This window comes from Porites lutea, chromosome 1 (assembly GCF_958299795.1).
Source record: "Porites lutea chromosome 1, jaPorLute2.1, whole genome shotgun sequence".
NCBI classification, from domain to species: Eukaryota; Metazoa; Cnidaria; class Anthozoa; order Scleractinia; family Poritidae; genus Porites; species Porites lutea.
The window spans coordinates 40733209-40757177 of record NC_133201.1 but is presented as its reverse complement, the minus strand read 5'-3'; the positions used below and the strand labels follow the sequence as shown (position 1 = coordinate 40757177).

General features: G+C 39.9%; 1 protein-coding gene across 3 annotated transcripts in view; it reads left to right on the top strand.

The window, feature by feature from the left end:
• The window catches only part of LOC140950689 (gamma-butyrobetaine dioxygenase-like), a 53839-nt gene extending 30570 nt beyond the window's left edge, over positions 1-23269 (top strand). Inside the window, exons 2-15 of one of the 3 annotated variants that reach the window (XM_073399948.1) lie at positions 6514-6613; positions 7160-7242; positions 8302-8429; positions 8952-9100; positions 9410-9468; positions 10514-10592; positions 10851-10895; positions 10988-11112; positions 11638-11778; positions 11931-11991; positions 13095-13148; positions 19150-19218; positions 19877-19981; positions 22273-23269. In XM_073399948.1, coding sequence (XP_073256049.1) covers positions 6539-6613; positions 7160-7242; positions 8302-8429; positions 8952-9100; positions 9410-9468; positions 10514-10592; positions 10851-10895; positions 10988-11112; positions 11638-11778; positions 11931-11991; positions 13095-13148; positions 19150-19218; positions 19877-19981; positions 22273-22380 — 1281 coding nt within the window. In that variant the 5' untranslated portion in view covers positions 6514-6538 and the 3' untranslated portion in view covers positions 22381-23269. Of the gene's footprint in view, positions 1-6442; positions 6614-7159; positions 7243-8301; positions 8430-8951; positions 9101-9409; positions 9469-10513; positions 10593-10850; positions 10896-10987; positions 11113-11637; positions 11779-11930; positions 11992-13094; positions 13149-19149; positions 19219-19876; positions 19982-22272 lie in introns of those variants that run through there. The other 2 variants (XM_073399942.1, XM_073399936.1) reach the window with 2 other exon arrangements.
• Positions 23270-23969: the final 700 nt, after the last annotated feature.

The window sequence follows — 23969 nt, the reverse complement described above, 5'->3', positions numbered from 1 at the left end:
AGTCATGACAGATTAATGGCTAGTAACTGAATCTTAATTAGTTTTTTACCGAGACACCGGCAATTCAATGTCGTATGAATCTCGTCATGAGCAGCATTTCTACCTCACACACTACTTTAAAAAATAAGTGTATATAAATGAAATCAACATCAAAATCGCTAAGGGTCTAAGAGAAAACGTGGACGGACTGCTTATTATTGTTCATCTTTTTAAGTCACTGGAACGACTGAGTCATAAATAGACTTTCAAAAAAGTCCTTCGTCGGATTTCGTACAGCGCGGTCCGCCGCTTCGCGGCCAAAGAAGACTCGCTCCGCTTGCCAAGAGGTCGACTTGTAGCAAGTCTTAGTCATAAAGGGTGTTGTGTAGTTTGCATTAACATATAAAATTAAATTCAGTAGACTGCGTAAAACAACTTTCAACGAATATGTCGCTTTCTATTTCAAACGTTTTCACACACACAAGCATTTTCCTATTTTGTTGTGTTCTGTTACAGGGCTTAAAATAACTATTGGGCAGGCGCCGGACACATTGTCCGGTCAAACGTGATTTTGCTCGGACATAGGCATTTTTGGCCGGACAAATTTAATCCATCTTAACTGGTTGCAATAGAGGCTCCATTTTGCAAGTTACATGATCTGTATCATTTTCAGCAACAGCAACTCTAGTTACTCAAAACAAATCGAGTGTGCAAAAAATTAGAAGTTGTAGTTTTATTACTCTTTGTTCTGTGACATTGTAAGTCAGACACGTGGATTGCAAGACACAACCTCATCGTTAACGTTTGGTTGAAACCTGACCAAATCACTAACAAAACGTAACCTTCAACTTTATAGTACAACATTTACATTTTAGCAAATGCTGCTTTGTTTCTACAAATAATTTCAAACGGGCAAATAAACTTGTGAAATCGTTTTGTTCAATAAATCAATCTCTCAATTAACACGATAGTAAACGCTATTAAACTGAATGTAAATTAATATACAACTATGTAATATAATCCTGACTTACAAGTTTACTCTACCGTTCGGTTGAATGCAAATCTAGACTTCAGAGTGATTTGTTGAATGCGTAGCGTCTATGTGTGTAAAATTGCATTCGAACACTGGAAATCCGACATATTCATTCTGTTTAAAGCCTTCGTGCCTAGTTCACTTTGCAAACAACAAAAGCTTAGTAACCAAGCTCGTGTGCAGGCCAGGGTGTGCCGGAATATCCTTCGGCGCGACCTGTTGGCCGAAGTAACATCGCCATTCGCACAAAAAATCGTGGTAGTGGGCATTCATTGGCATTTGAATGCGTTAAAACTTATACATAATGTATTTCAAAGAGAACAGGGTGATGAATGTTGAGTTAACCTTGTGAATTAGTCGTTTAGTGATAAACACGCAACAAATTTACGGACAGGGCGAAATAAAGACAAACTCTATTTTGATGTTTACTTCATTAACACTCAAAGCCTTTTATTTTAATGTTACATTTGTGAAGTTTTATTGGAGCAAGAGGGTGGCCTAATTCATTATACTGTCACTCTGGGTCTTTCTTTTTTTCGCTCTTGTTGGCACCAGATGCTATGCGGGTTATTTTCGGCGCAGCGGGGCGTGCAATCTTGAGCACTTTACAACACGCACAGTAGTAGCCAATTTGCGGTCGCGACTGACAACAGGAAATGTCATCAATTTCACAAACAAAAGTCCCTCTAGTTAATATCTTTTTTGGGAACATGATAAGATTGAATAAATTTCCATCATGATTGTCTCAAAATTGAAGTTTCTTTGAAAGCCCAAATGACCGGACAACATGTCCGGTCATCCACGGATTTGCTCGGACAATAGAGACCTTTAGCATCAGGTAAACCGCAAACCACAAACCGCAAACCGCAGTTACGCGTTTGCAGTTTCGCGTTGCCGAGATTTCAAACTTTAGCAAGGCGTTCAGTTCGATTTGTTCAGTTCACTTCACTTCACTTTTATTTAGCCAAAATACAATACAATACAAGAATACATATAGGAATTGTAAGGTTGCAAGGGAGCCCAGAAGAAACCAGAAGGCTTTATGAAGCCTGAGCTCCCCAGTCTAAAAGAAATAAGCAAAATAAAATGATATTCACGGAGTGATACGCGGGTACGTTAAAAAAAGGAACCAGACAGAGACTGAGTTAAGTTATGAATTTAGTAACAAGATAAAAAAAAAAATTAACTCTGGATTGGAACAGAATACTTTCCATTGTTAGTACGGCAGAAAGGAATGTAAAATTGACTTGAACTACGCGTTCATTGTTTATGGCCGCCATGTTGTTTTCATCAAATCGAAGTGCATCACTTTAATCGCCCAAAAATCAGCAATAATTCATTGATTCGAGATCAAAAATCCAACAAACACATCGCAAACGGATACAAAAAACTAGTTCATACCTTTAAACGCGAGGCTGTACGATTTTTTGTGGCAAAAAACCTTGCCGTAAATCACTTACCGCTGGAAGCCCTTCCTGCGGTTCAAACGTGAACTGCAAACTGCAAACGTGACCGCAAGGACGTGGTCACGTGACATTTTGCGGTTTGGGGTTTGCCGTTTCCCACGAAAAACCTGATGCTAAAGGTCCCTAATGCTCGATTCTGACCGGACATTGTCCGTTGACCGGCCGTTATTTCAAGCCCTGTGTTATTTTTTCTTTATTTTCCAAAATTCTCGTTTCCTACACTCCGCATTTTGTACATTCGGCACTCCACCTTCCGCATTCCACACTCTCGCTTTCCACTCACTGTCTTATTTACATACTTATCGGTAGACAGTAATATCCATTGATTATGTGTAGGTTTGAAGGAAAAACTGGAGTGCGGACTACGGAGTGCGAAATGCGGAGTGAGTGATGCATAACTCGAGATCTCGGCTTGGAATGGGGTATCTCTTTTTTACTCGAGATCTCGGCTTATATAAAAATTAGCGTTAAAAAAGATCAGAACAACGACGTTTCGACCGTTCGACGGTCATTTTCAAGATGAGAAGTAAAAAAATTAGCATGTTTTTTACTCGGCGCAACTTGAAAATGACCGTCAAACGGTCGAAATGTCGTTATTCCTTTTTTAACGTTAATTTTTATATTTTGAAATCCGTTTCGAAAAATTTGTCGAGATCTCAGGTTGTGACTCAAGGTGGGAATTCTCGACTACCATATCTCCAATCATGCGTGGTCTCAAAACCTTGATACATGTGTTGATTTTAAGAACCTTCGATCATTAGCCATCGTTGGAAAAGAAAATTATATCGTTGCAACGTTCACTGGAATCTTTATGGCACACTATGGTCATACCTAATGCGGACAATAACCCTTGCCTTGTTAACGTACTTTTCCTTAATTTATATTCTATGGTATTTTTATTCTTTTGTATCTTTATCACACCACATCGTGGAATTTTTCATTTTTAAGTCATATGGCCTGTTGAAGACCGCAGATCTGGCGGTTGAAAACTTGCATTTGGAAAGTATCTTTGCAAGGGTCACGCGTGAGCTCACTAGACCACCCATAGAGTATAACCCAGACCTTAACAAGAACCAAAAGGTTTGTCATAAAGGAAAAGATTTGTAATAAGCAAAGAGTTTTGTCTTGAGAAAAAAAATTCCTTGACAACAATTTTCGACTCGAATTATACTATATTATAATGAGGTGAAGAAAGGAGATCTAACAACAAAGAAAAAGAACAACAAAAAAGTTGTCGTGATGTCCAATTGGGGCACTCGATTTTCCAATGTTTGTGTTACGGTTCTGAGTTAAAGGGGTGTCACTAAACAGAGTAACGCAGTAACGAGTAACGGGATAAAAATTCAAGAGGTTAAAAAATAAATAAATAAATCCTAATGAAAGAAAAACATAAAAAATGGCTGAATATCCTAACAATGACCTTTGTCAATCTCGAAAAATATGTGTATTCCAAAAAGTGCTTGAAACAACGACGTCAACCCCCCTACCCCTCTCTCCAGCAAAGTCGAAGGTATTTTCGCGCCGAAAAAGTCACCTGGCTACGGCTGTTATTTGCAATTGAATATGCCTATCCAGCAGATAGAGTAACAAAACGTTTCGTTTATCGTTCACCCGAAAAGGTGATTTCCTACAGCCCGGGATCAGGAAGACTATTATAAAAGTGCCGAGTTTCTAAACAATTGTCACAAGTCATTGAATATGTACACCTGAAGTGAGTAGTACCCAGAAAGTAGCATTAGTACCAACATCGCCATCTGCATTAATAACATTGATTTCCGTATGGTTTATAGTTTGATCCCGCGGTATACGTTGTGCTTATTGAGATCATGAAGAAAAGAAAGTTTTTGCGACGCATTCTTTTTTTAGACAAGGCACGGGACTACCCTAAGTTTTTCAAGGTTTCAGTGTGAACGATTGTTATAACTAATGGATTAATTAAATTTTGTAAGAAGATTAAGGAGAGTACTTCTTATGCCCAATGCAGGTCCCCCTTCGTAGTTGCAGGATTGTAAAGACCGTCTGCAAGTGCTACTTCAGCTCTTAGGTCCTAATATAAGAGATTGATCGTCAAAGCAAGTCTAGAAGAAGACACGATCATTCCTTTCCCGAGGGGATCGTAAGTGGGAGAACACAGAAGTGGAAACGAGGGCTCCTCTACGATTTCAAAATACTATTAGTTGTTGTTTTCTTAACTCAGGCGTTTCATATAACACACCAATAACTATTTTTTAAGTTTGCCGAAGCGTGACCAGAAGCGCAAAGCCTTGACAGAATTCAGCGGTGACAGGGGCGTAGCTGCCTGCCATCCATTAAGCCCAGGCTTAACAAATTAAAATTTGGGTCACAATGAGTCCATGTAATTGCATGTTATCAGGGCATGAAATTGCAACTAATACAAGCACCGATGTCTGTATGACCATCATGCAAAATGGCACATATTTCACTAGGAAACTCTGTCGCTGGCGAACGCCAAGTAGATATGTAGGGGTCCTGTGGCTGCCCTCGAAAGTCGTACTTGGCATCCGAAGGAGTTTCGTTGTTATTCACAAGAAAAAGAGAAAAACTTGAATCGTCAGGTCTTTCCTTTATCTCCAAATAACCTTTAACTCTTCAGTTCTTCAGATAACAACTTAGTCTGCCTTACACGATACGGCTGAGCGAAGGATTACATGGATTGTAAACCTAAATCACACATGTGATAAACAAGAACATGGCGGCAACTAGCACGAGTCCTAAGCAAAATGGTAACAACCGCTGACCATAAATACTGAAAACTCCTTACTACAGCACTGCTGTAGTAACAGGTCCTCTTTGCTTACTTTGATTACCTGCTGGAATCATCTGGGTTCAAAACTTGTCAATTTGGAGGATCTCAGCTCTAAAATAACATCTAGTAAACCGGCCGTTTTCTCCTTGTTTGTTCTATTTCTTGTTTGTTTCGTTTATATTTTTTTTCTGGGAATCAGGACTTATTCAACTTATGGAATTGGCTACCACTTTGAAATGTTAAGTAGCCAAGTGGATCCTACGAAAACGAGTTAATTTAATGCCCTGGCAGTAACAATGTTTCGGTTGTTCTGCATTGATTGATGTTAAACGTAACTTCGAGCAAACCAATCCATTTGAATGTTTCTTTACTTTACTTTAATTGAAAATCGACCTCAAGACTAGTCTCGCTCTGCACTCTATTTTGCCGTCAATATTCAAATTTTAGAGTCTTTACATCGGGGGGTATTTTTAAACATGATTTATAATTCCTTTTAAACCGGTAGAAAAGTTCACTATGATTAACTTTTGAAAGGTAGTATAAAGTCGAATCCAGTATTTTCAAGAGGAGTTAAAAGACTAGACATTAGCTAGACATTGAAAGTTGAGCAGGAAACGGTAATAACCCTCTGAGTAATAAACGAGCATACTGTTTCTAAACCTTGGCAGTCGAGTGCTTTTAATTGGTTAGTTGGTAACCGTAATAAGGGCCCAACAACGTTCTATTATTTTGATTTACATGACAGAGCTTTTTCTTCTAAGAAATGAAATAATTGTGACAATCAGAAGGAAAATCTGTACTTCACCTTCCTCCATGCATGGTTGTTGCTCCTTGGTCTCCTCGTGGGTGTGAGAAAATAACCATTCGACCTACACCCATCCAAACCTCTCATTTCTTTGGTTCGTGTAACCTGCACTACCTAGTGTTTTCAGGGATAGGGGCAGGTGACTTTTTCGGCGGGAAAATACCTTCGACTTTGCTGGAGGGAGGGGTGGGGGGTTGACGTCGTTGTTTTAAGCACTTTTTGGAATACACATATTTTTCGAGATTGGTAAAGATCATTATTAGGATATTACAACCATTTTTACGTTTTTTCTTTCATTAGGATTTATTTAATTATTTTTTAACCTCTTGGATTTTTATCCCGTTACTCGTTACTCGTTACTTCGTTACTCTGTTTAGTAAAACCCGAGTTAAAGATGTTTTTAATTCTAGAGGCACCTCTCTGCAGATTGAAGAGTTATTTTAACTTCTAAAACTCAAACAAGGTCAGTTGGAGTTCGAGTTGGAGTCATGCTGAGAAGCGTCCTTTACAGTAGAACGTCTGTAACTAAATCCTTCAGTTCTTTTCTCCGAAGAAAAGCTCAGGTTAGTTTGTGTCCGTTTTAGCCAGTTTGTAGCCTTTTTCTTTTTAATTTAATTGCTCACTCTAAGTGACTTACTTAGAAATACCGCATGTCTAGATATACGTGTCCACGAGTTAAAACTACACTTAATATAAGTTATATGCAAAAGGGGACGTCTCAAGTAAAAACTGTTATAATAAGGCCATAAAACATGGCCTGCAAACGTTCATGGAAGATATCGCGTACCTGAAGTTAAGCCCCAGGGGCGGATCCAGGATTTTTTTTTAGGAGAGGGTGCACTCGTGTCTTGCTCTACTTCAACACCAAGAAACCACATAGTTTTTTTTTTGCAGAATACCAGTTGTATTAGAAAACCGCAGGTCATCTCGGGGGGGGGGGGGGTGCGCACCCCCTGCACCCTCCCCCTAGATCCGCCCCTGAGCCCGTATTTGAAATACTAAAACAAGTGGCAGAAAACATGATGAAGCAGACAGTTCTGTACAAAACAAAACGATCATTGGATTAGTTGTAGCACGAATTTTTGAGGTATCTGTGTTATGGTTTGCAGTCAACCTACAGTGTGACAGATGTCAAGCCACTGGTATCTGGAAACTGCTTACAAATAGATTGGAAGGACGGACACACATCCAAGTATGAATACGTTAGAAATGGGCTAATTTAGTTTACCATTATTTCGAACTTCCCGCATTAGAGACCAAGTGCTCATAATGCGAGAAGGTACGAGGAAAAAGCAGAGGGACCAGGGGTCTTTCATGGGTTCCGACACATCTATTTTTTAGGAAAAGAGAATGCAATTTTTAAGTTAAGATATGTGTTGTCATGTAATGTCTAAGAAAGTCCTTGGTATACTCTGAGTCTGCTGAGTAGCGTGGTTCATGCGATGGACACTGCGTTTCAAACAGTCGCGTACGAGAGGCTTAAACCAAAAAATGGAAATAGACCTTTTTAGCTTGTATGTCTCAATTTGTTTTACCATTTCAGACCACGTGATGGTACCGCAAAGAACTTTTCTTTCAAATTTTGTCCTATACACGGTCATACACGTGCATCCATGTGTATATGATGTATGCACAATTTACGAAACGACAAAGGCGAATTCCCTTGAGAACGCCACGTTAACTGAGGTGGGAAACAAAACTTCCAAGCTAAAAAGGTGTATTATTATAAAACGTTCGCCCTGAAAAGTGGTCCCGGTTGCTGACACAAGGTGGTAATCTACCCAGAGTTCCCTCTGTAGGGCTATGACTAGGAATATTTTGTGATCTGGATTTGTGACCAAAACGAGTTAAATATGATAGAACAAGGACAAGGCGTTGTCAGTGTGGGTGTGCTTGTTTGTGGGATCGCTTGCACCTCCTCCCATCATTCTGTGACTTCCAGTCGAAGCCTTAAAACGATCCACTGGCAACAGCCAACGGTCAATTCTAAACAGGCAATTGATGACTATCGATTTCACAGAAAAAAAAATTGTTATACGTACAGCTGTACATACATTTACACGATTACAACTTTCAAAACCTCCGTTCTCAAATAGCTACTAGGTTAATCGCGCTGTAACAACTAACAGAAGATTGAGAAAACTACACAAATCATTTCCCTTTTTTTGGTTAATATACTATATGATTAAAATTAAATGTGTACATTTCTTTTAAAATCGTTCTGATTCTTTTGTTCATTGACTTATTTAAGGTTCCACAGTTGTTGGCTGCGGCTTTGTTGCCAATGTGATAAGTGCAAGCAATCAAATAGTGGTCAGAGGACTATTAATGTCTCATCTCTTCCTGACCCAATAAAACTATCAAGTTTTTCCATTTCCGGTAAGTGGACGTGAGTTATTAAGCTTAAATGTTGGTACAGATGTTATATGTCTCACAAGTTTCAAACAAGTTGATTTCATTATGTACCGTACATTGTACTATGCAAGGCTTTTGTAGACGTTTTCTTAATAACCCGTGAAAGTAAAATCCTCATCTTTATTATGCTTACTGTTCTTAACATATACGAATCACTATAGAGTAAGACAGATACTAGCCTTTTTATCGTTAAAAAAAAATCGACAACAGTCACCATTTTTTTTTGAAACGCGTTGTGACAGGCAAATCATTAACTTGGGCCTTTTAATATAATCTTAGCTGTAAATTGATTGTGATTTTTCTTCCCATTGTTATACAAAGTATTATCGATATCCATAGGTAGAAAATAGAATATTTTGACCGCAGATAGATTGACTTATACAGTAGAGCACCGACGTGCAGAGTGGGATGTCACAAGTTCAATTCTTGGGGACAGAACAATACTAAAGGTCTTAAAATAGCTTACTAATTTTTTTTTTTTTTCAGAAAATAAGCAAAATCTCCTTTTGGCTTGGGACTTTGAAAATGATCATCAAGGAGTGCTTAACTTAAAATGGCTAAGAGAAAATTGTTACTCTGAGCCCGCAAGGAAGATACAAAGTGAAATGAGAAGGACACAGCCACACTTAGGACAGGTATTGAGCTCTCATGACAACAATCAGACAAAGAAGCTTAGAACAGGTGAAAAAATTACTGATTTACTACGAAGAGATGTAGGAAACTTATAAACAGAGTGAAAGATACACTAATTATCAAATTATACTTTCACAATAATACATTTGTTAAGTTTTAATTATCAAAACCTCTTTACTTCAACGTTGAGTTATAATACATGATAAGTCAATATGTATCGGCATAAACCTGTGTTCATACCGTCAAAAATGTCTACTGAAAATGAAGGATGTTGACTCCAACAGATTTCTGTTTTAATCACTATTTAACAGCACAACCTTCCAGAGGTGAAGTATAGTGAAATGATGGAAACTAAGGAAGGTCTCTGGAAGTAAGTTTCCTCTTTTGTGTGTATCAAGAACACAATAAATGATTTTATTATTCATTCAAAATATTTCCCCAATTCTTATTGGCTAAAAGCACACGTATAATGCGCCATAACCAAAGACTGATAACCAAATTTGGAAGAATTTTGTGTTTAACGAGGAAATGACGTCAAAAATGCAGCCTTCTACAGGTTAATGCACCGTTAAACGAGAAGACCTGGGGACGAGATTGTGTTGTTTTCGTTGAAAAACTAAAATGGCGGACAGTTCACTCGTTTCAAGAGTAAGAACTACAGCTGGAACAAGGCGAAATAATGGCTAAAAACATAGCAAAAACAGCAAGAAGACAACTCGGAGGGCGACATCTGCTATTTGGAGAATATTTGCGGAGCTGGACAAACCTAAACGTAAACTATCGAAAATAAACTTAACATCGATGCAGGTAAGCTTGTTTTAGCTATGTTTTTAAATTGGGAATTATTTTGAATGAATAATAAAACAATTATTGAATTCGGCTTTCGTATCATATGAAGCATTATGGAGATCTCGAAGGGTGTTATCCGCCTCGGCTTACGGCCTCGACGGATAACACCCTCCTCGATCTCCATAATTCTTCATAAGATACTCAGCCTCATTCATTAATTGTTAAGTAATCACCATTCCTAAAGGATATATTGTTTGATTTACAGGTTGAATACAATCACCGTATAAAATTCACTGACAGCCCTTAGATCAATATTGAGCTCAGGATATAAGCGCTCTAGAAATAAAGCTATCACCATTTCTTCTTTAAAATGTGTAAACCATGTATAATCTATGAGATTCTCAATAACTGACTAATTATTGACTGGAAATCCTGCAGTGTAATTACTGTAAATATACAAGAAGCCTTGTCTAGACCTCGTTCGTTCAGGAAGTTTTACGTTTGCAACACTAGTTGACAGATAATATTTTAAGTATAAAGCGTTCTTTTGGCCCCCGTATCTTTGTATCGTGTTCTGTAATGTTAGTTTAATATTTAACCATCATGTGTTTCCTGCTGTATTTAAGAATGCTTTGCCAACTAAGTGATCATGGGATGTCATTGGTAAAACAAGTGCCAACTGATGACGAGGAAACTGTTCGTAAGGTTTGTGAAGCTATAGTTACTATAATATCTGAAGTTAGCTAGTCAACATTCTCTAAAAGCTGCTATTCTGACACATTTCATTCATCTAGTTTTGAGCTGAATTTTTTTAGCTGTAATTATTAAACAGGTCACCCGATCAAAACGAAAACATGCTGCAAAATGTGCAAATGTTAGGTGTCAGGCAAAGTAGTAAATAGATTTTGATGCAAGATAATGTCCAAGGGAACATTGTTTAAAATTTTCTTTTTTATCTACCAGGTTGCAAGAAGAATGGGACCTCTTCATGAAACCATTTATGGATTGGTTAGTACTAATAACTGCATTGAATAGCGATATTCCGAGTGGTTTTTGCGGCTAATGATGATCTCACCGTTAAGTGGTACTATTTTTTTTAGACATTTAATGTGCTGACTGTTCCCAATCCAATCACTATTGCGTATTCTGATGTTGAATTGGCTCCGCACTCGGATCTGGTGTATTATGAGTCTCCACCTGGACTTCAGTTTCTTCACTGCCTAAGGTATAAAGCTACATTCTAAATCATTTTTGAGAAACTTTAACGGCTGCATTGCAATCGAGACACCTCGTTCCACTGCGTCCTGTAACAAGTGCTTTAATACCGCTGCCCGGTTAGCTCAATTAGATAAGCGCCAGTCTGCCGAGCGGGAGGTCAAGGGTTCAAACTCGACCCTACGAACACACACGGTCTCAAAATAACTGAGGAGAATGGGCTGCCTTTGCTGTGACATCTACAAATGGTTAGACCTTATTCTAGTCTTCTCGGGTAAGGACGACAAACCGTAGGATCCGTCTGACAGCTCTTTCACCGTTGTGATTCTTTTGGGACGTAAAAGAACCCACACTGCTGTTCGTTGAAAGAGTATGGGGCGTAGACCCGAGTGGTGTGTAACAACTCAGTTTCATGGGCTGGGTGGGTAATGAAGGGGTTGACATCATTGGGACGCAAGTCCTGTTTCATCCTCTGTCACCGTGTCGAATTCAGTACAGCTAAAGCCGGAACATTATTCCGTTTGTCTATGCTTAGATTCGATCCAGAAGTTGAAGGAGGCGAGAGCATATTTGTAGATGCTTTTGAGGTTGCTCAGGATTTAAGAAAACAGTTTCCTGATGACTTCAATAATCTTGTGCGTATACCAGCAACATTTCAGAAAATACACTTTGAAAGGTATTTGTTCTTACTTTTAAATTTTCATCTTTATAACAACCACTAAAAATATCAATAGAAATAATGTAACACACTATAAGCTTAATCTGACATCGAGAAAACTTTGTCAATGAGCTAAGCTTTTCGTTGTTGTTTTCTTATTTATGTTGTAGGGATTATCCTGTGAAGCTAGTGTACAAAAGACCACATGTTGTTCTTAATTCAGACAATGAGGTACAATGAGTTATATTTTTACTCTGTAGGTACCTGTTTAATATTTACAAAGTTAATCAACAGTACCAACAATACCAACAGTATGGTTAATGAACTGCCTTCCTATGGCACCCTATTTTCCAAATGTGACTAGAAATTAGGTCCAAGTGGGATGGAGTCGGGAGAGGTTTCTATGCTTTTCAACGGTAGGGAGCATTCATTCGGAACCTTAAAACACACACTCGTTTTACTTGTACCCCATCGACAGCTGCCACGGAGTTTCCTTGGATTTCCATTGAATTCCATAGAGTATCCGTAGATTTCAAAATTTTAGTATAACTTTGATGCACTTTGGCCTATGACTCTATGGAATTTCAGTGAGTTTTATCGATTAAACACATTTTCATATCTGCAAATTTTAATTTGACAGAGAAAGAGAAATAAAAGAGCTGCTTTTGAAAATAATACTTACGTTTAGATGATACAATGAAATGGTATCATAAAATAACTGAGATAGTACGCGCTCTCTGATTGGCCGAGAGGAGTGTTTGCATGCGAGTATGTAAACATGGTTGTGGCGTCAAAATGTTTTGATTTTCCCGAGCTAATCACGCAAGCACGAATTTGAAAAAGTTTTCGAGTTCAAAACTCAACAAGTTTACTTTATTTACCCATTCCTCCGTCGGCTGAAACTTGGAAAATCGTTACGAAGAAGGTGTGTCATTTTTTTTTCGCTTAAGCTGACAGTAAGACTCGAGGGGTTAGGAGAATTCTCGACAGTTATGCAAACCCTCGACTTCGTCTCCGGTTTGCATAACTGTCTTGAATTCTCCCATCCCCTCTCGTGTTTATATCAGGCTATGTAAACACGGAAAACGTTTTCTATTGCTTAAATACTGAGGCCCAGTAGCATCATAACGGAATCGTTGAATTTCAAGAGATGTTTGTGACGAAAACGCAGACCCAACAGGCTGGTTCTTTGGGACCATCTTCACTCAACACGTTGCTGTTATTACTGTTCTTTGCATTTCTTTAGTGGAAAATGCTGTAACTTAGGAACTGTCGCATGATAGGAATCATGACTTTTATAATAACTGCTGCCCTTTTTGTTTGGTTATTTTTAGATTGTGGCTGTCAACTGGTCTCCAGATTTTGAGGGTCCTTTATTTGTACCAGAAGTAAGCATCCACACGCCAAAAAAAGAGGGTATATACCCCATATTATAAAATAACTACGATCGTACGCGCTCTCTGATTGGCTGAGAGGAGTGTTTGCATGAGAGTGGGTTAACATGGTTGTGGCGTCAAGATGTTTTGCTTTTCGCGCGCTAATCACGCAAGCACGAATTTGAAAAAGTTTTCAAGTTCAAAACTCGACAAGTTTACTTTATTTACCCATTCCTCCGTCGGCTGAAACTTGGAAAATCGTTACAAAGAAAGTGTGTCAATTTTTTTCGCTTAAGCTTGTAACAATGACGCCCGGATGGCCGTGTAATAAACCAGATTTAACTATAAAAGGAACTACACTTTATTCGGCCGCCATGACACCCGAAAAGCATGGCCCACACAAATATCCATGATCCTTTGCACGTTTACAGTAACCGAGAACTTCCGGTAACACAACTTCCGGTAGACAATACTATCGATACATTACATCCCTTCCTTTCTTTAGAAACAAACAGACTACGAGAAAAAGTCAACAAGGCACTTAACTGCGAAAAAATAAATCTGTATGAAAACTGTTCTGCTCGCATTGAGTTATCTCAATAAGACTGTTCAATAAAATCTAATAACATGAAACCAAATCTAACAGACTTCAACATAAGTCCAACGTGTCAACAGAGTTCAGTTCATAAAGTACATAGTCCTTGTACTTCCCGGCATTCTGGCAGTCCGCCTTGGCTTGATGTCGCTATACTCTCCTCCGGTGGAAGAGTATTGGGTGCTTCTTGAGAAACGGCCTCTGTGGCTTCCGGGGATTCCCCTGGTGGGTTGTACCGCTTAACAAATGAACTGTTCCGCCTGTATTCCACACTCTCCTTTGACCTGACAGTCACCTCACTGCCTTCCTTAGTCTGCACTGTGTATAGCTCACTCTCGAAATTTGCTTCTAGCTTGCCAGACGTTTTCGTGTTCTTCAGTAAAACCAGATCTCCAGGCACTACAGGGCTTTCGGCTGCACCCCGCTTGTTGTCAGCATGTTCCTTGTGGGTGAACTTGTGATTCCAATCACGATTTCTGACCCCCTCGTCCAACAGGTTACCAGCGCGCCTCAACTCTGGAAGATTGGTTTTCAACTCTCTGCCAAACATAAGGAAAGCAGGAGTAACACCAGTGCTTGCTTGCGGTGTGGTTCTATATGCTAGCAGAAACTTCTGCAGTTCTTCACGCTAGTTTTTGCCCTCGACGCGAGCAACTTTCAAAGTCTTAAGCAGAGTTCTGTTCTGTCTCTCAACATGTCCATTGGCCTGCGGCCACAGCGGTGGGGAAGTTAAGTGTTCGATTCCGTTATCAGAGAGAAACTTCTCAAACTCCGCAGAGCAAAACTGAGGACCATTGTCAGACTTGAGTGTAAATGGAAATCCATATCTGGAGAATATCTGTGTCAGTGCATCCACCACTCTCTTAGCTGCTGTTGAGCACATGATCGCTACCTCGTAGAATCTACTGTAATAGTCTACGACTACGAGCAAACTTTCTCCAGTGGGAAGGGGGCCCATCAGGTCTATGGCTATGTCTTGCCAGGCTCAGGAACCTGGAACTCACCTACGACTTGGCAGCCATGACAAGACTTACACACCTGCTCTGCGTCTGAGTCAATCTTTGGCCACCAAACCTTTATCCTTAACCGTGCCTTCATTTTTACGATGCCCTGATGTCCCTCGTGGGCAAGACGCAAGACTTCTCCCCGTAAAGCCTTCCGAACAACAATTCTCGTACCTCGCAAAACAAGTTTGCCTAACACACACGATTCATCCTTGACACACACTTAAGCTGTCATCCTACATTGAGACCAGTCCCCACTTAAAATGTACTGTCTCAGGCTAGCAATTTCTGGGTCACTATCAGAAACCAATTCGACTTGTTTCGCTGTCAGGGCAACAGGTAAGCTTTCCTCAGCGACTGCCTTGACAAAGTCAAATTCCTACCCACTTGTGTCTTTAGGGTTACATTGATTGAGTCTTGAGAGAGAGTCTGCAATATTCGCTTTGCCAGGCCGATAAACAACTCTGTAGTCATACCCCTGCAACCTCAGAACCTAACGTTCGATACGTGCTGATGGTTTTGATAGCCTGCCAAAAATACACTCGAGTGGCTTGTGATCAGTTTCAAGTTCAAATTTGCGCCCGTACACATAAATGTTGAACCTCTCACAAGCCCATACTAGGGCAAGGGCCTCATTCTCGGTCTGGCTGTATCTCCGCTCCACTTCAGTGGGGTTTCTGGATGCGTACGAGATTGCTCGCCACACGCCGTCTTGAAGTTGAGTCAGCCCTGCACCTAAACCCTGTGGACCTGCATCGGCAATAATACGTGTCTTACAGTCTCCTCTGAAATATGCAAGCGTAGTGGCCTGTGCAACTAGCTGTTTCAACTTCTGGAATGACCTTTCCTGTTCTTCACCCCAGTTGAAAGGCTCATTCTTCCTCAGGAGGCTCCTGAGTGGTTCTGCTTCTTGCGCGAAGTTGGGAAGAAACTTTGTAGAATACTGTACAAGCTGAACAAATGATCTGACCTGTGAAGCATGTTGTGGAGGGCTTGCGTTCAAGATGGCAGCTACTTTCTCTTCACTGGACGCAACACCTTGCCTGCTCAGATCATGACCGAAGAATGTAAGCTTGGGAATACGAAACCGGCATTTGTCGCCATTCAAGGTTAGTCCTTTCTCTTTCAATCGGGTCAGTACAGCATGCAAATTCCTGTCGTGTTCCTTTATGCCACAACCATGCACAATCAAATCATCTGCCATGCCATCTGCCATCGCAACCATGCAAAACATCCGCCACAATTTTCTGGTACTTTTCAGGCGCCGATGTTACTCCGAACATCAAACGTTTGTACCTGTACAAACCACGGTGTGTAACAAACGTCGTGATCTCGCGCGATTTTTGATCCAATTCCACCTGGTGGAAGCCCCACTTGAGATCGAGCTTTGAGAAGACGGTTGAGCTATTACGGTCATACAAGACTTCCTCAATTGTAGAGATGGGGTGTCTTTCCCTCTCTATTGCTGAATTCGCCCTGCGCATGTCCACGCAAATCCGAATGTCACCGTCTGTCTTAGGGACAACAACCAACGGCGACACCCACTCAGTTGGGTTGTGTGACACCTCCTCGATGATGTCTTTGGCTAACAGCTCATCCAACTTCTCGTCAACCTTGGCTCTTAACCCAAATGGCAGTCTCCGTACGGGTTGTGCAACCGGCGTGACATCGTCTCTTACACGTAATTTCAGCTGAAAATCTTTCAGCTTTCCAACCCCTGTAAAAACCTCTCTATACTTCTCACGAATGTCGGCATCACTTCCTTCAACAGTTAATGAACACACATCTGGACCGACCCTTAACACGCCCAACTTCTCTGCAGTGTTCTTTCCGAGTTAAGATCTTCCTGGACCTTTAACCACTGTGAATTCGTCCACACAACTGTTGCCACTGATCTCGCACACGATCTCAGACACAAATGTCCAATCACCTCAATAGGATCTTCCTGTCCATAAGCAAACAACTTTTTGCTTGATTTCTTGGACTCACACTGAACACTCTTCTTAATCTTCAAAACTTCCCAGGTTGCTTGATCAATCACATTGCACAACGCTCCAGAATCAATAAGTACCCCTGGTAACGTCACTCCTCCAACCTTCAAATCAACTTCACTACCACTTGTAGGCTTAATGAGTCCAACTGTAAATGCATATAATCTTGTTGTCCAGTGACTGAATCTTCTGATAGTTGATAGGCTCTACCCCGTGTATTATTCCTTCCCTCGTCATCCCTTGTAAGACGTTTGCGTTCCTTTGTTTTGCAACAGACTGCAAAATGTCCAATCTCGCCACATGCATTACATTTCTTGCTACGGGCAGGACAATTCGGGTCACGTGCCATATGGTCAGTGTAATTACAGCGAAAACAGCCTCTTAGTTTTGTCTCCTGAGAACCACCCGACGGTTTACCAGGCTAATTTCCTCTGTTTCTACCCTGCGCTGTCCTTCTTCCTTTTCCTTTGCTGTGAGGTTTGCCGGAAACAGCATTCACCTGACCGGATGACTGATCGATAGCCTTGACCTGCATATTCACTGCTTCCTGCACACGAGCCAAATCTTGTAAATCCTTCAGAGTAGCATTTGTTTTCTCAAGGAACTTACGGCAAAGTCTGGGGTCCCTGCATCTCTCAATAACCTGATCCCTTATTGCCTCATCTACATTTTCAAACTCGCAGAAGATCGCTTTCTGCCTCAACCGACAAACAAACTGATCCACCGACTCTCCTGACGCTTGCTCCATTTGCCTAAACTGATGCCTTTCGAATGGAACGTTCAACTGCGGTGCAAAATAGTTATCCAACAACTCCATACTCTCAGCGAACGGCTTGATTTCCGTACCGGTCAATAACGTGTAATAAAGCTCCTGAAAATTCAACCCTCCAGTATGCAACAGCGATGCGGTTTTCTGTTCATCTTTCGTAATCCGTTTTGCCACCAAATACAGATTGAACGAGCGTTTCCACAACTTCCAGCGAACGCCCTTACAAAGCTGACATTTTAAGCGAGAAAGTCCGTATTTTGGAAAACATCTTTTTGCAAAACAAGAACTGATTACGCGTGCAAGGCTTCGTGGACAAGACTTTGCGACTGGTAAGAATTTCTCTTTCAATCAGTGCCATACAAAGAGTTTTGCGTTTTTTCTCGGGAAATTTATTTTATAAAAGCAATAGAAAACTTTTTCCCTGTGTTTGCATAGCCTGATATAAGCACTCGAGGCGTTGGGAGAATTCTCGACAGTTATGCAAACCCTCGACTTCGTCTCGGGTTTGCATAACTGTATCGAATTTCTCAACCCCTCTCGTGTTTATATCAGGCTATGCAAACACGGAAAACGTTTTCCATTGCTTGAGTAGTTCCCACCATGAACACATAAACAAGGTCCCCACTCACCCCACTCAGGAGAGAAAATGTTGTGTGTTCTTAATGACGGCCACCAGAACAGTTTTTTGCTACTGAAAAATAACATTTACCATCATAGATTTGGAACTATACTCTAAAATCCCCTTGGTTTTTCCATGCGAACCCAAGAAGGAATTAAGACGAGAAGCACGGCCTTATGTGCGAAAGGTTTGGACTTTGATTACCAGGTGTAAATTCATTTTTTCGACTTCTTTCCCTTCCGTGTAGCTTTAAATATCTTTAAATATACCCGTAAAGAGAGGGGGCAGCGTAAAGTGAGCGCACCGTTGGCCTCAGGTTTTTCATTGAAACATGTACTGTAACGAGTTACTTTAACTGAATAAATTTGCTTAAACGATAGTAGAGACCTTTAGAGGACGACGACGTCTGCGAGGACGCGCAGATTTGACTTGTCTCGTGTATTCTAAAAAAATTCACACTGCGAAGAGCTTCTATCATTATACTGTTTTCAACCCAGAAAAATTAACACGGTTAATGATATCTCTTGAAGGAGATTAATCTCTCTCACAATCACAAAATGATAAAACGCGGCTTATAACATTTTAGTAACCTGTTTTCGTCACTGCAACATTTTCGCTAAAACCCGTAGAAGAATTACAACGACTATCACGCTTTCTCGCCAAAAATGACAGTGGGTTCACGCTTGCGCACTTCTTAGTACTGAGAACTGATTCATGTAGTCGTCCTCTAGAAGTATCTGTTATAATATATTTACCTCAAGTAGAGAATCTTACCGGCTGTGACAGGTATGTTTGGCATTACCATAGTTCGTACTATTTGGTTTCTAATGTCCGGCACAACGTGTTCCTTCAAAAAGTCCTTGATCGTGGCCAGGCCCACGCAGTAGAATAGTATCAATACATCTGGCAAGGTTTGCGCAATCAATACTACGATGGGCAGTACACTTACTTAGTATATCAGGAAATCTTTCCCTCTTGTTGCCTATCATTCCGCCGTACAGCCACAATCAACTGACCTTGTTTGTCTATTCATAGGCAGATGTTAAGCCTTATTTTAAAGCATATCGGAGGTTTACAAAGCTTCTTGATGAATCTACAATTAAGGTATGGAAAATGACTGCGGTCATTATTCAGTTCATGGATATGCGGGTTAATTTCAATCTAACGCTTAAAACCTCAGCCTTTCTTTTTCGGTGTTCAATTTGAATTCATATTGCCCCGTGGGTAGCTGTAAACACAGCATACAATGGGTGGCAATTAACATTTAGAAGGCAAACTCGAGATTTTTATCAGCAGATAGATAGGCGCCGACCCATCGAAGGCGATAGAATCGAGGGTGACACTTCTAATTATCAGTTTTATTAAAATTCTACTAGACGTATTTTGTCCATTGAAGTTTAAGAATATGTTTTAGAAATTTTTGTCTATTGTATCGGGAAAGACAGCATAAGTTAAAGCAACCAGCGCGATGTTAATGTTGTATTTCGAAAATGCTTACAAAGCCTTAGTAGAAAACAGTGATGACACATGTGGAAATATTATGCGTAAAAATAAATAAAAAAGCGGGAAATTTCTTCCTTGGTAGCCAAGTCATCCGTTCAAAAATTTGAGGCAACAATTTTGTCACTACGAATTTAGCATTTTTGTGCTTGATTTCCTCCAAGTTTGCACCTTTTTTGGCATCACATTTGTCCCGAACGAGCAACTTTGAAGTAAATCTGATTTTTCAACTGGTCACAGAAAGACTGCTTTGTTATTTTAGAAAACTGTGACCATGCAGCCAGGAGACTTAATTTGTTTTAACAACCGCCGCGTTCTTCATGGTCGAAATTCATTCAAGCTTAATGGTGGAGTCAGATTTTTAAAGGTATGTTTTTATTTTAACGACACTATACTTCGTTACTGCTCCCAGAAAATGGAAATGCCTTGAAACTTATTAAATAGCAAATAGAAATATTTAGATTTCAAATAAAAATATTATTGTTTCCTTCGACCAACAATTTGCTGTCTGCCCTCTTCGAATTATTTATGTACTTCTCTTAGTAATTACAACAATTGCAAATAAACACGATAACAAAGTTTACTCTTAACTGGTCCTGTTCCAAGAGTTCCGATAATGGGGACGGTGCAAAGTAAAGTGAGGAGAAAAAAAAATTAACAGCAAGGGGTGTACAGTAAACACCCGCATATAAGAACAAATGGATTAACAACACCAGGCTGAAATTTGGCCAATAAAGCTCCATTTTTATAATAATAAGATCAGCCTGAAAATTGTAACATGTTCTTATAAAGTGGAAAAAGTGTCATAATTACAAAACATGTAAGTTTATGTTTGCTGTCAGATAACTTCATTTGTTAAAATCAAATTACAGAATAATTATATTTATTTTATTTTACTAAAATATGCTAAATATACCTCTAGCAACATGTTTTGGATAGTATTACTAAATAAAAATCTAAGAACATTTTGAGGCTGATTTGTCGTTAAGCACCCGATAAATAAGAACTCAATCAGCCTGACCTCCGAAATCGTGTGTTCTTATATGCGGGTGTTTACTGTATCTGAACGCTTATAAAAGGCCATTAATCAGCAGCTTATTAGAATTTATCACATCAACTATTGTGCACAAGTTACAGTGGTCAACGTACAGGGAAGTTGATTAGCATTTGCTTCATTCAAGGCATTTTTAAAAAATTCACACTGCAAAGAGCTTCTATCATTATACTGTTTTCAAACCAGAAAAGTTAACACGGTTGTTGATTGAAGGAGATTAATTTCTCTCACGATCACAAAGTGATAAAACGCGGCTAATAACATTTTAGTAAACTGTTTTCGTTACTGCAACATTTTCGCTAAAACCCGTAGAAGAATTACAACGACTATCTCGCTTTCGCGCCAAAAATGACTATGGGTTCACGCCCGCGCACTTCTTAGTACTGAGAACTGATTCACCTAGTCGTCCTCTAGATGTCTCTGTTATAATATATTTACCTCAAGTAGAGAATCTTACGGGCTGTGACAGGTATGTTTGGCATTAATATAGTTCGTACTATTTGGTTTCTAACGTCCGGCACAACGTGTTCCTTCAAGAAGTCCTTGATCGTGGCCAGGGCCGGCCAAGGCATTTTTACAAGTGCCAAATCTTTTTAAGTTTTGAATGAATTGCTAACCGGCCTTAGTAGAACGTCCCCTGTTCTGCATATTTTACATCTTTCAAAATATTTCGCCGTTTCTATTTCGCTCCAATCCCTCGGCTAATTCTCCGTAACCCGCCAGCTGATGCTTACCATATTTGGAAGAAAGTCCGTCGATTCGATGGTGTATTGCCTATTAGTAAAATCCAACTAGTGGTCTATTATCAATGCTGCGTTCTGATTGGTTGAACTACTACTAGGCTATATGTTGTAGCCCACTAGTAGCGAAAAGCGCCGGCTTTGAAAACCAAAACAATGGTCGCTGAATCGCGTTTTGCCAGAAAGTTGTTTTATCTCGATATTTTTGACCAACTAGTTGGATTTTACTAAAAAAATTATTCGTCTCGCCCTCATGGCCTCTGAGTCAATAGCCCATGAGGCCGAAGGCCGAATGGGCTATTGACTCAGAGCCCATTTGGGCTTGAGGAATAATTGTTAACTAACTCATCGATCCACCTCGTTTCTGGGCGAGGCAGCTTAGCTGCCTGATTGAACTAAAATAATGGCGTTCACGCTCATGACTAAAACTTAACAGAAGAAATGCAAGAATACATATAAAGCACGATGGGTTTTATCTTTTTTTTTGGTCGGCAGTATCTGCAAGAAAAAAATCATCTGTTTATATCCTGCAACTGGCCGAAAAATAGGCCAATTCCTTTTTATATAAATTTCAACAATTTATTACATTACAGACAAAAAGAGAAAAAAAGAAAGAAAAACAATAGTGCATAGTGCAAAAAAAGGAAATAAAAAGTGGCATACATCATTAATCAAAGTACATTAATTTTGTAAAACGCGGCGTCGATGCTTTGAAGAAAGTCTCTAGGAGGCAAGCCTTATGCAGATCTCGGAGGCTGATAACATTTCCCACGATCTGCATAATCAAGCCTCATTGTTAAAATGTTATCTACGGTTTAGGTTAATGTTCTCTTACATCTGTTTTTCTTCTTCTTTGTATTCAAGGGTTGCTATGTCAACATTGACGAGTTCCGGAACACATTCCAAGTGATGTCGGAGTTGATGGGGTCGTATCAGCCTTGCAAACGGATTGGCAACCAATGCTTTTTATAAAAGAGCATTTTGAAATTTGTTGTGGTAAACGTTACATTGAACATTTGTACAATCTACGGAGGGCGAGTCCAATAAAACTTGGTAATACCAACGTTCGCCAGCTACTTTTAAGCAAACTGGAGGGAGATTATACAGTGCTTTGAGTATATGCAGCTGCACTCTTGGTAGCAGCTGATAGTGACCACCGGGTCTGCGGCTAATCTGACACAGCTATGCCAAGAGCCCAACTCACTAAACAGGATTTATTGTGACTTTCGTGCCTGTGAATGTCTCATATATTTTTAGGAACTTGTGTAGCCGTTTGTGGATCTCTATATTTCGAAATGCTGCCATAAGTAGACTTCACTTAGGAAGTTATAGAATTTTATGGGGGCCGAGTTTGCTATAGATTGGTCACTCTATAACACTAGGCAGAGCACTCAACTTAACCTTCCCCAGTGCCTAATCTCTGCCGCAGAACGTGCTTTCCGCTTCAGGGCTTCAAATTAGAACAGTCTCTCCAATGAAACTAGCGATTCTGCCTCTTTTGAGGCTGGATTGCAGTCTTTGTCAGTGAAACTTGGATTCTGGATTCCAATCTTTAGTAGGATTCTGGATTCCTTGAGCTCCAGATTCCAAGGCCCAGGATTCCAGATTCCAAGCAAAATTTTCCCGCCGGATTCCGGAATCATTCATTCCTTCATCCATAGTTTATTTGGTAAAGCAGGTTAAGTTAAAGGCAGCTAAAGCTGATGTGGACCTGCTGATAAACCATCTATTGATGATATACAAATAAAAATTTAAAAAATGTACAGAAAATAGGGATGTAAAAAGAATAAGTACACAGTAGTAGGATAAAAGACTAAACGTTAAGAACAATTAAAATACTATTTCATCTTGTTGAAATTTATATTGTCGAACAAGGGTCTGTTTTTCTTAAGAAGCTTTTAAAAAATTTTTAGACTTGGTACTCTGTTTAAATTGTCTGGAATGGAGTTCCAGAACAAAGCTTCCCTTGCAAGGGGCGAACTTTGAGTATATGCAGCTGCACTCGTGGCGGCAGCCGATATTGACGACTGCTCTGCGGCTAATCTGACACAGCTATACTAAGAGCCTAACTCAGTAAACAGGATATTATTCTGGTTCTCCTGCCAGAAAACACCGAGGAATGTCTCATAGAAGTTTCAGGAACTTGTGTAGGCATTTATAGATCTCCATATTTCGCAATGCTGCTATAATTCCTATAGATTTTAGTATAGAGTGGTGAATGGTTGTAAGTTGAAGAGTTTGACAGTTGTAAAGCTGCCCTTATTATGCAATAAATCTTGTTGCTGTCCGGAAAATCCTGCGCGTTCAGTCAGGTCTGCAGGCAACAATGCCGATCACTCGTAAACGCACCGTGCGCTTGTTCAATAGCCAACCCGGTTACCCGATATTCTATCAACTTATTCTTCAAGGAAATGTATGAAGATCAGACTAGAGAATTTGAGGATATTGGGGCTTAAAGTGTTTATGGGGCGAGGTCCCGTTATATCAGCAAAAGAAATTGACTGGCATTTAAAAATAACGGCTTCATACTGTAAGTTGAGGAACACAAGAAAGATGAAGAA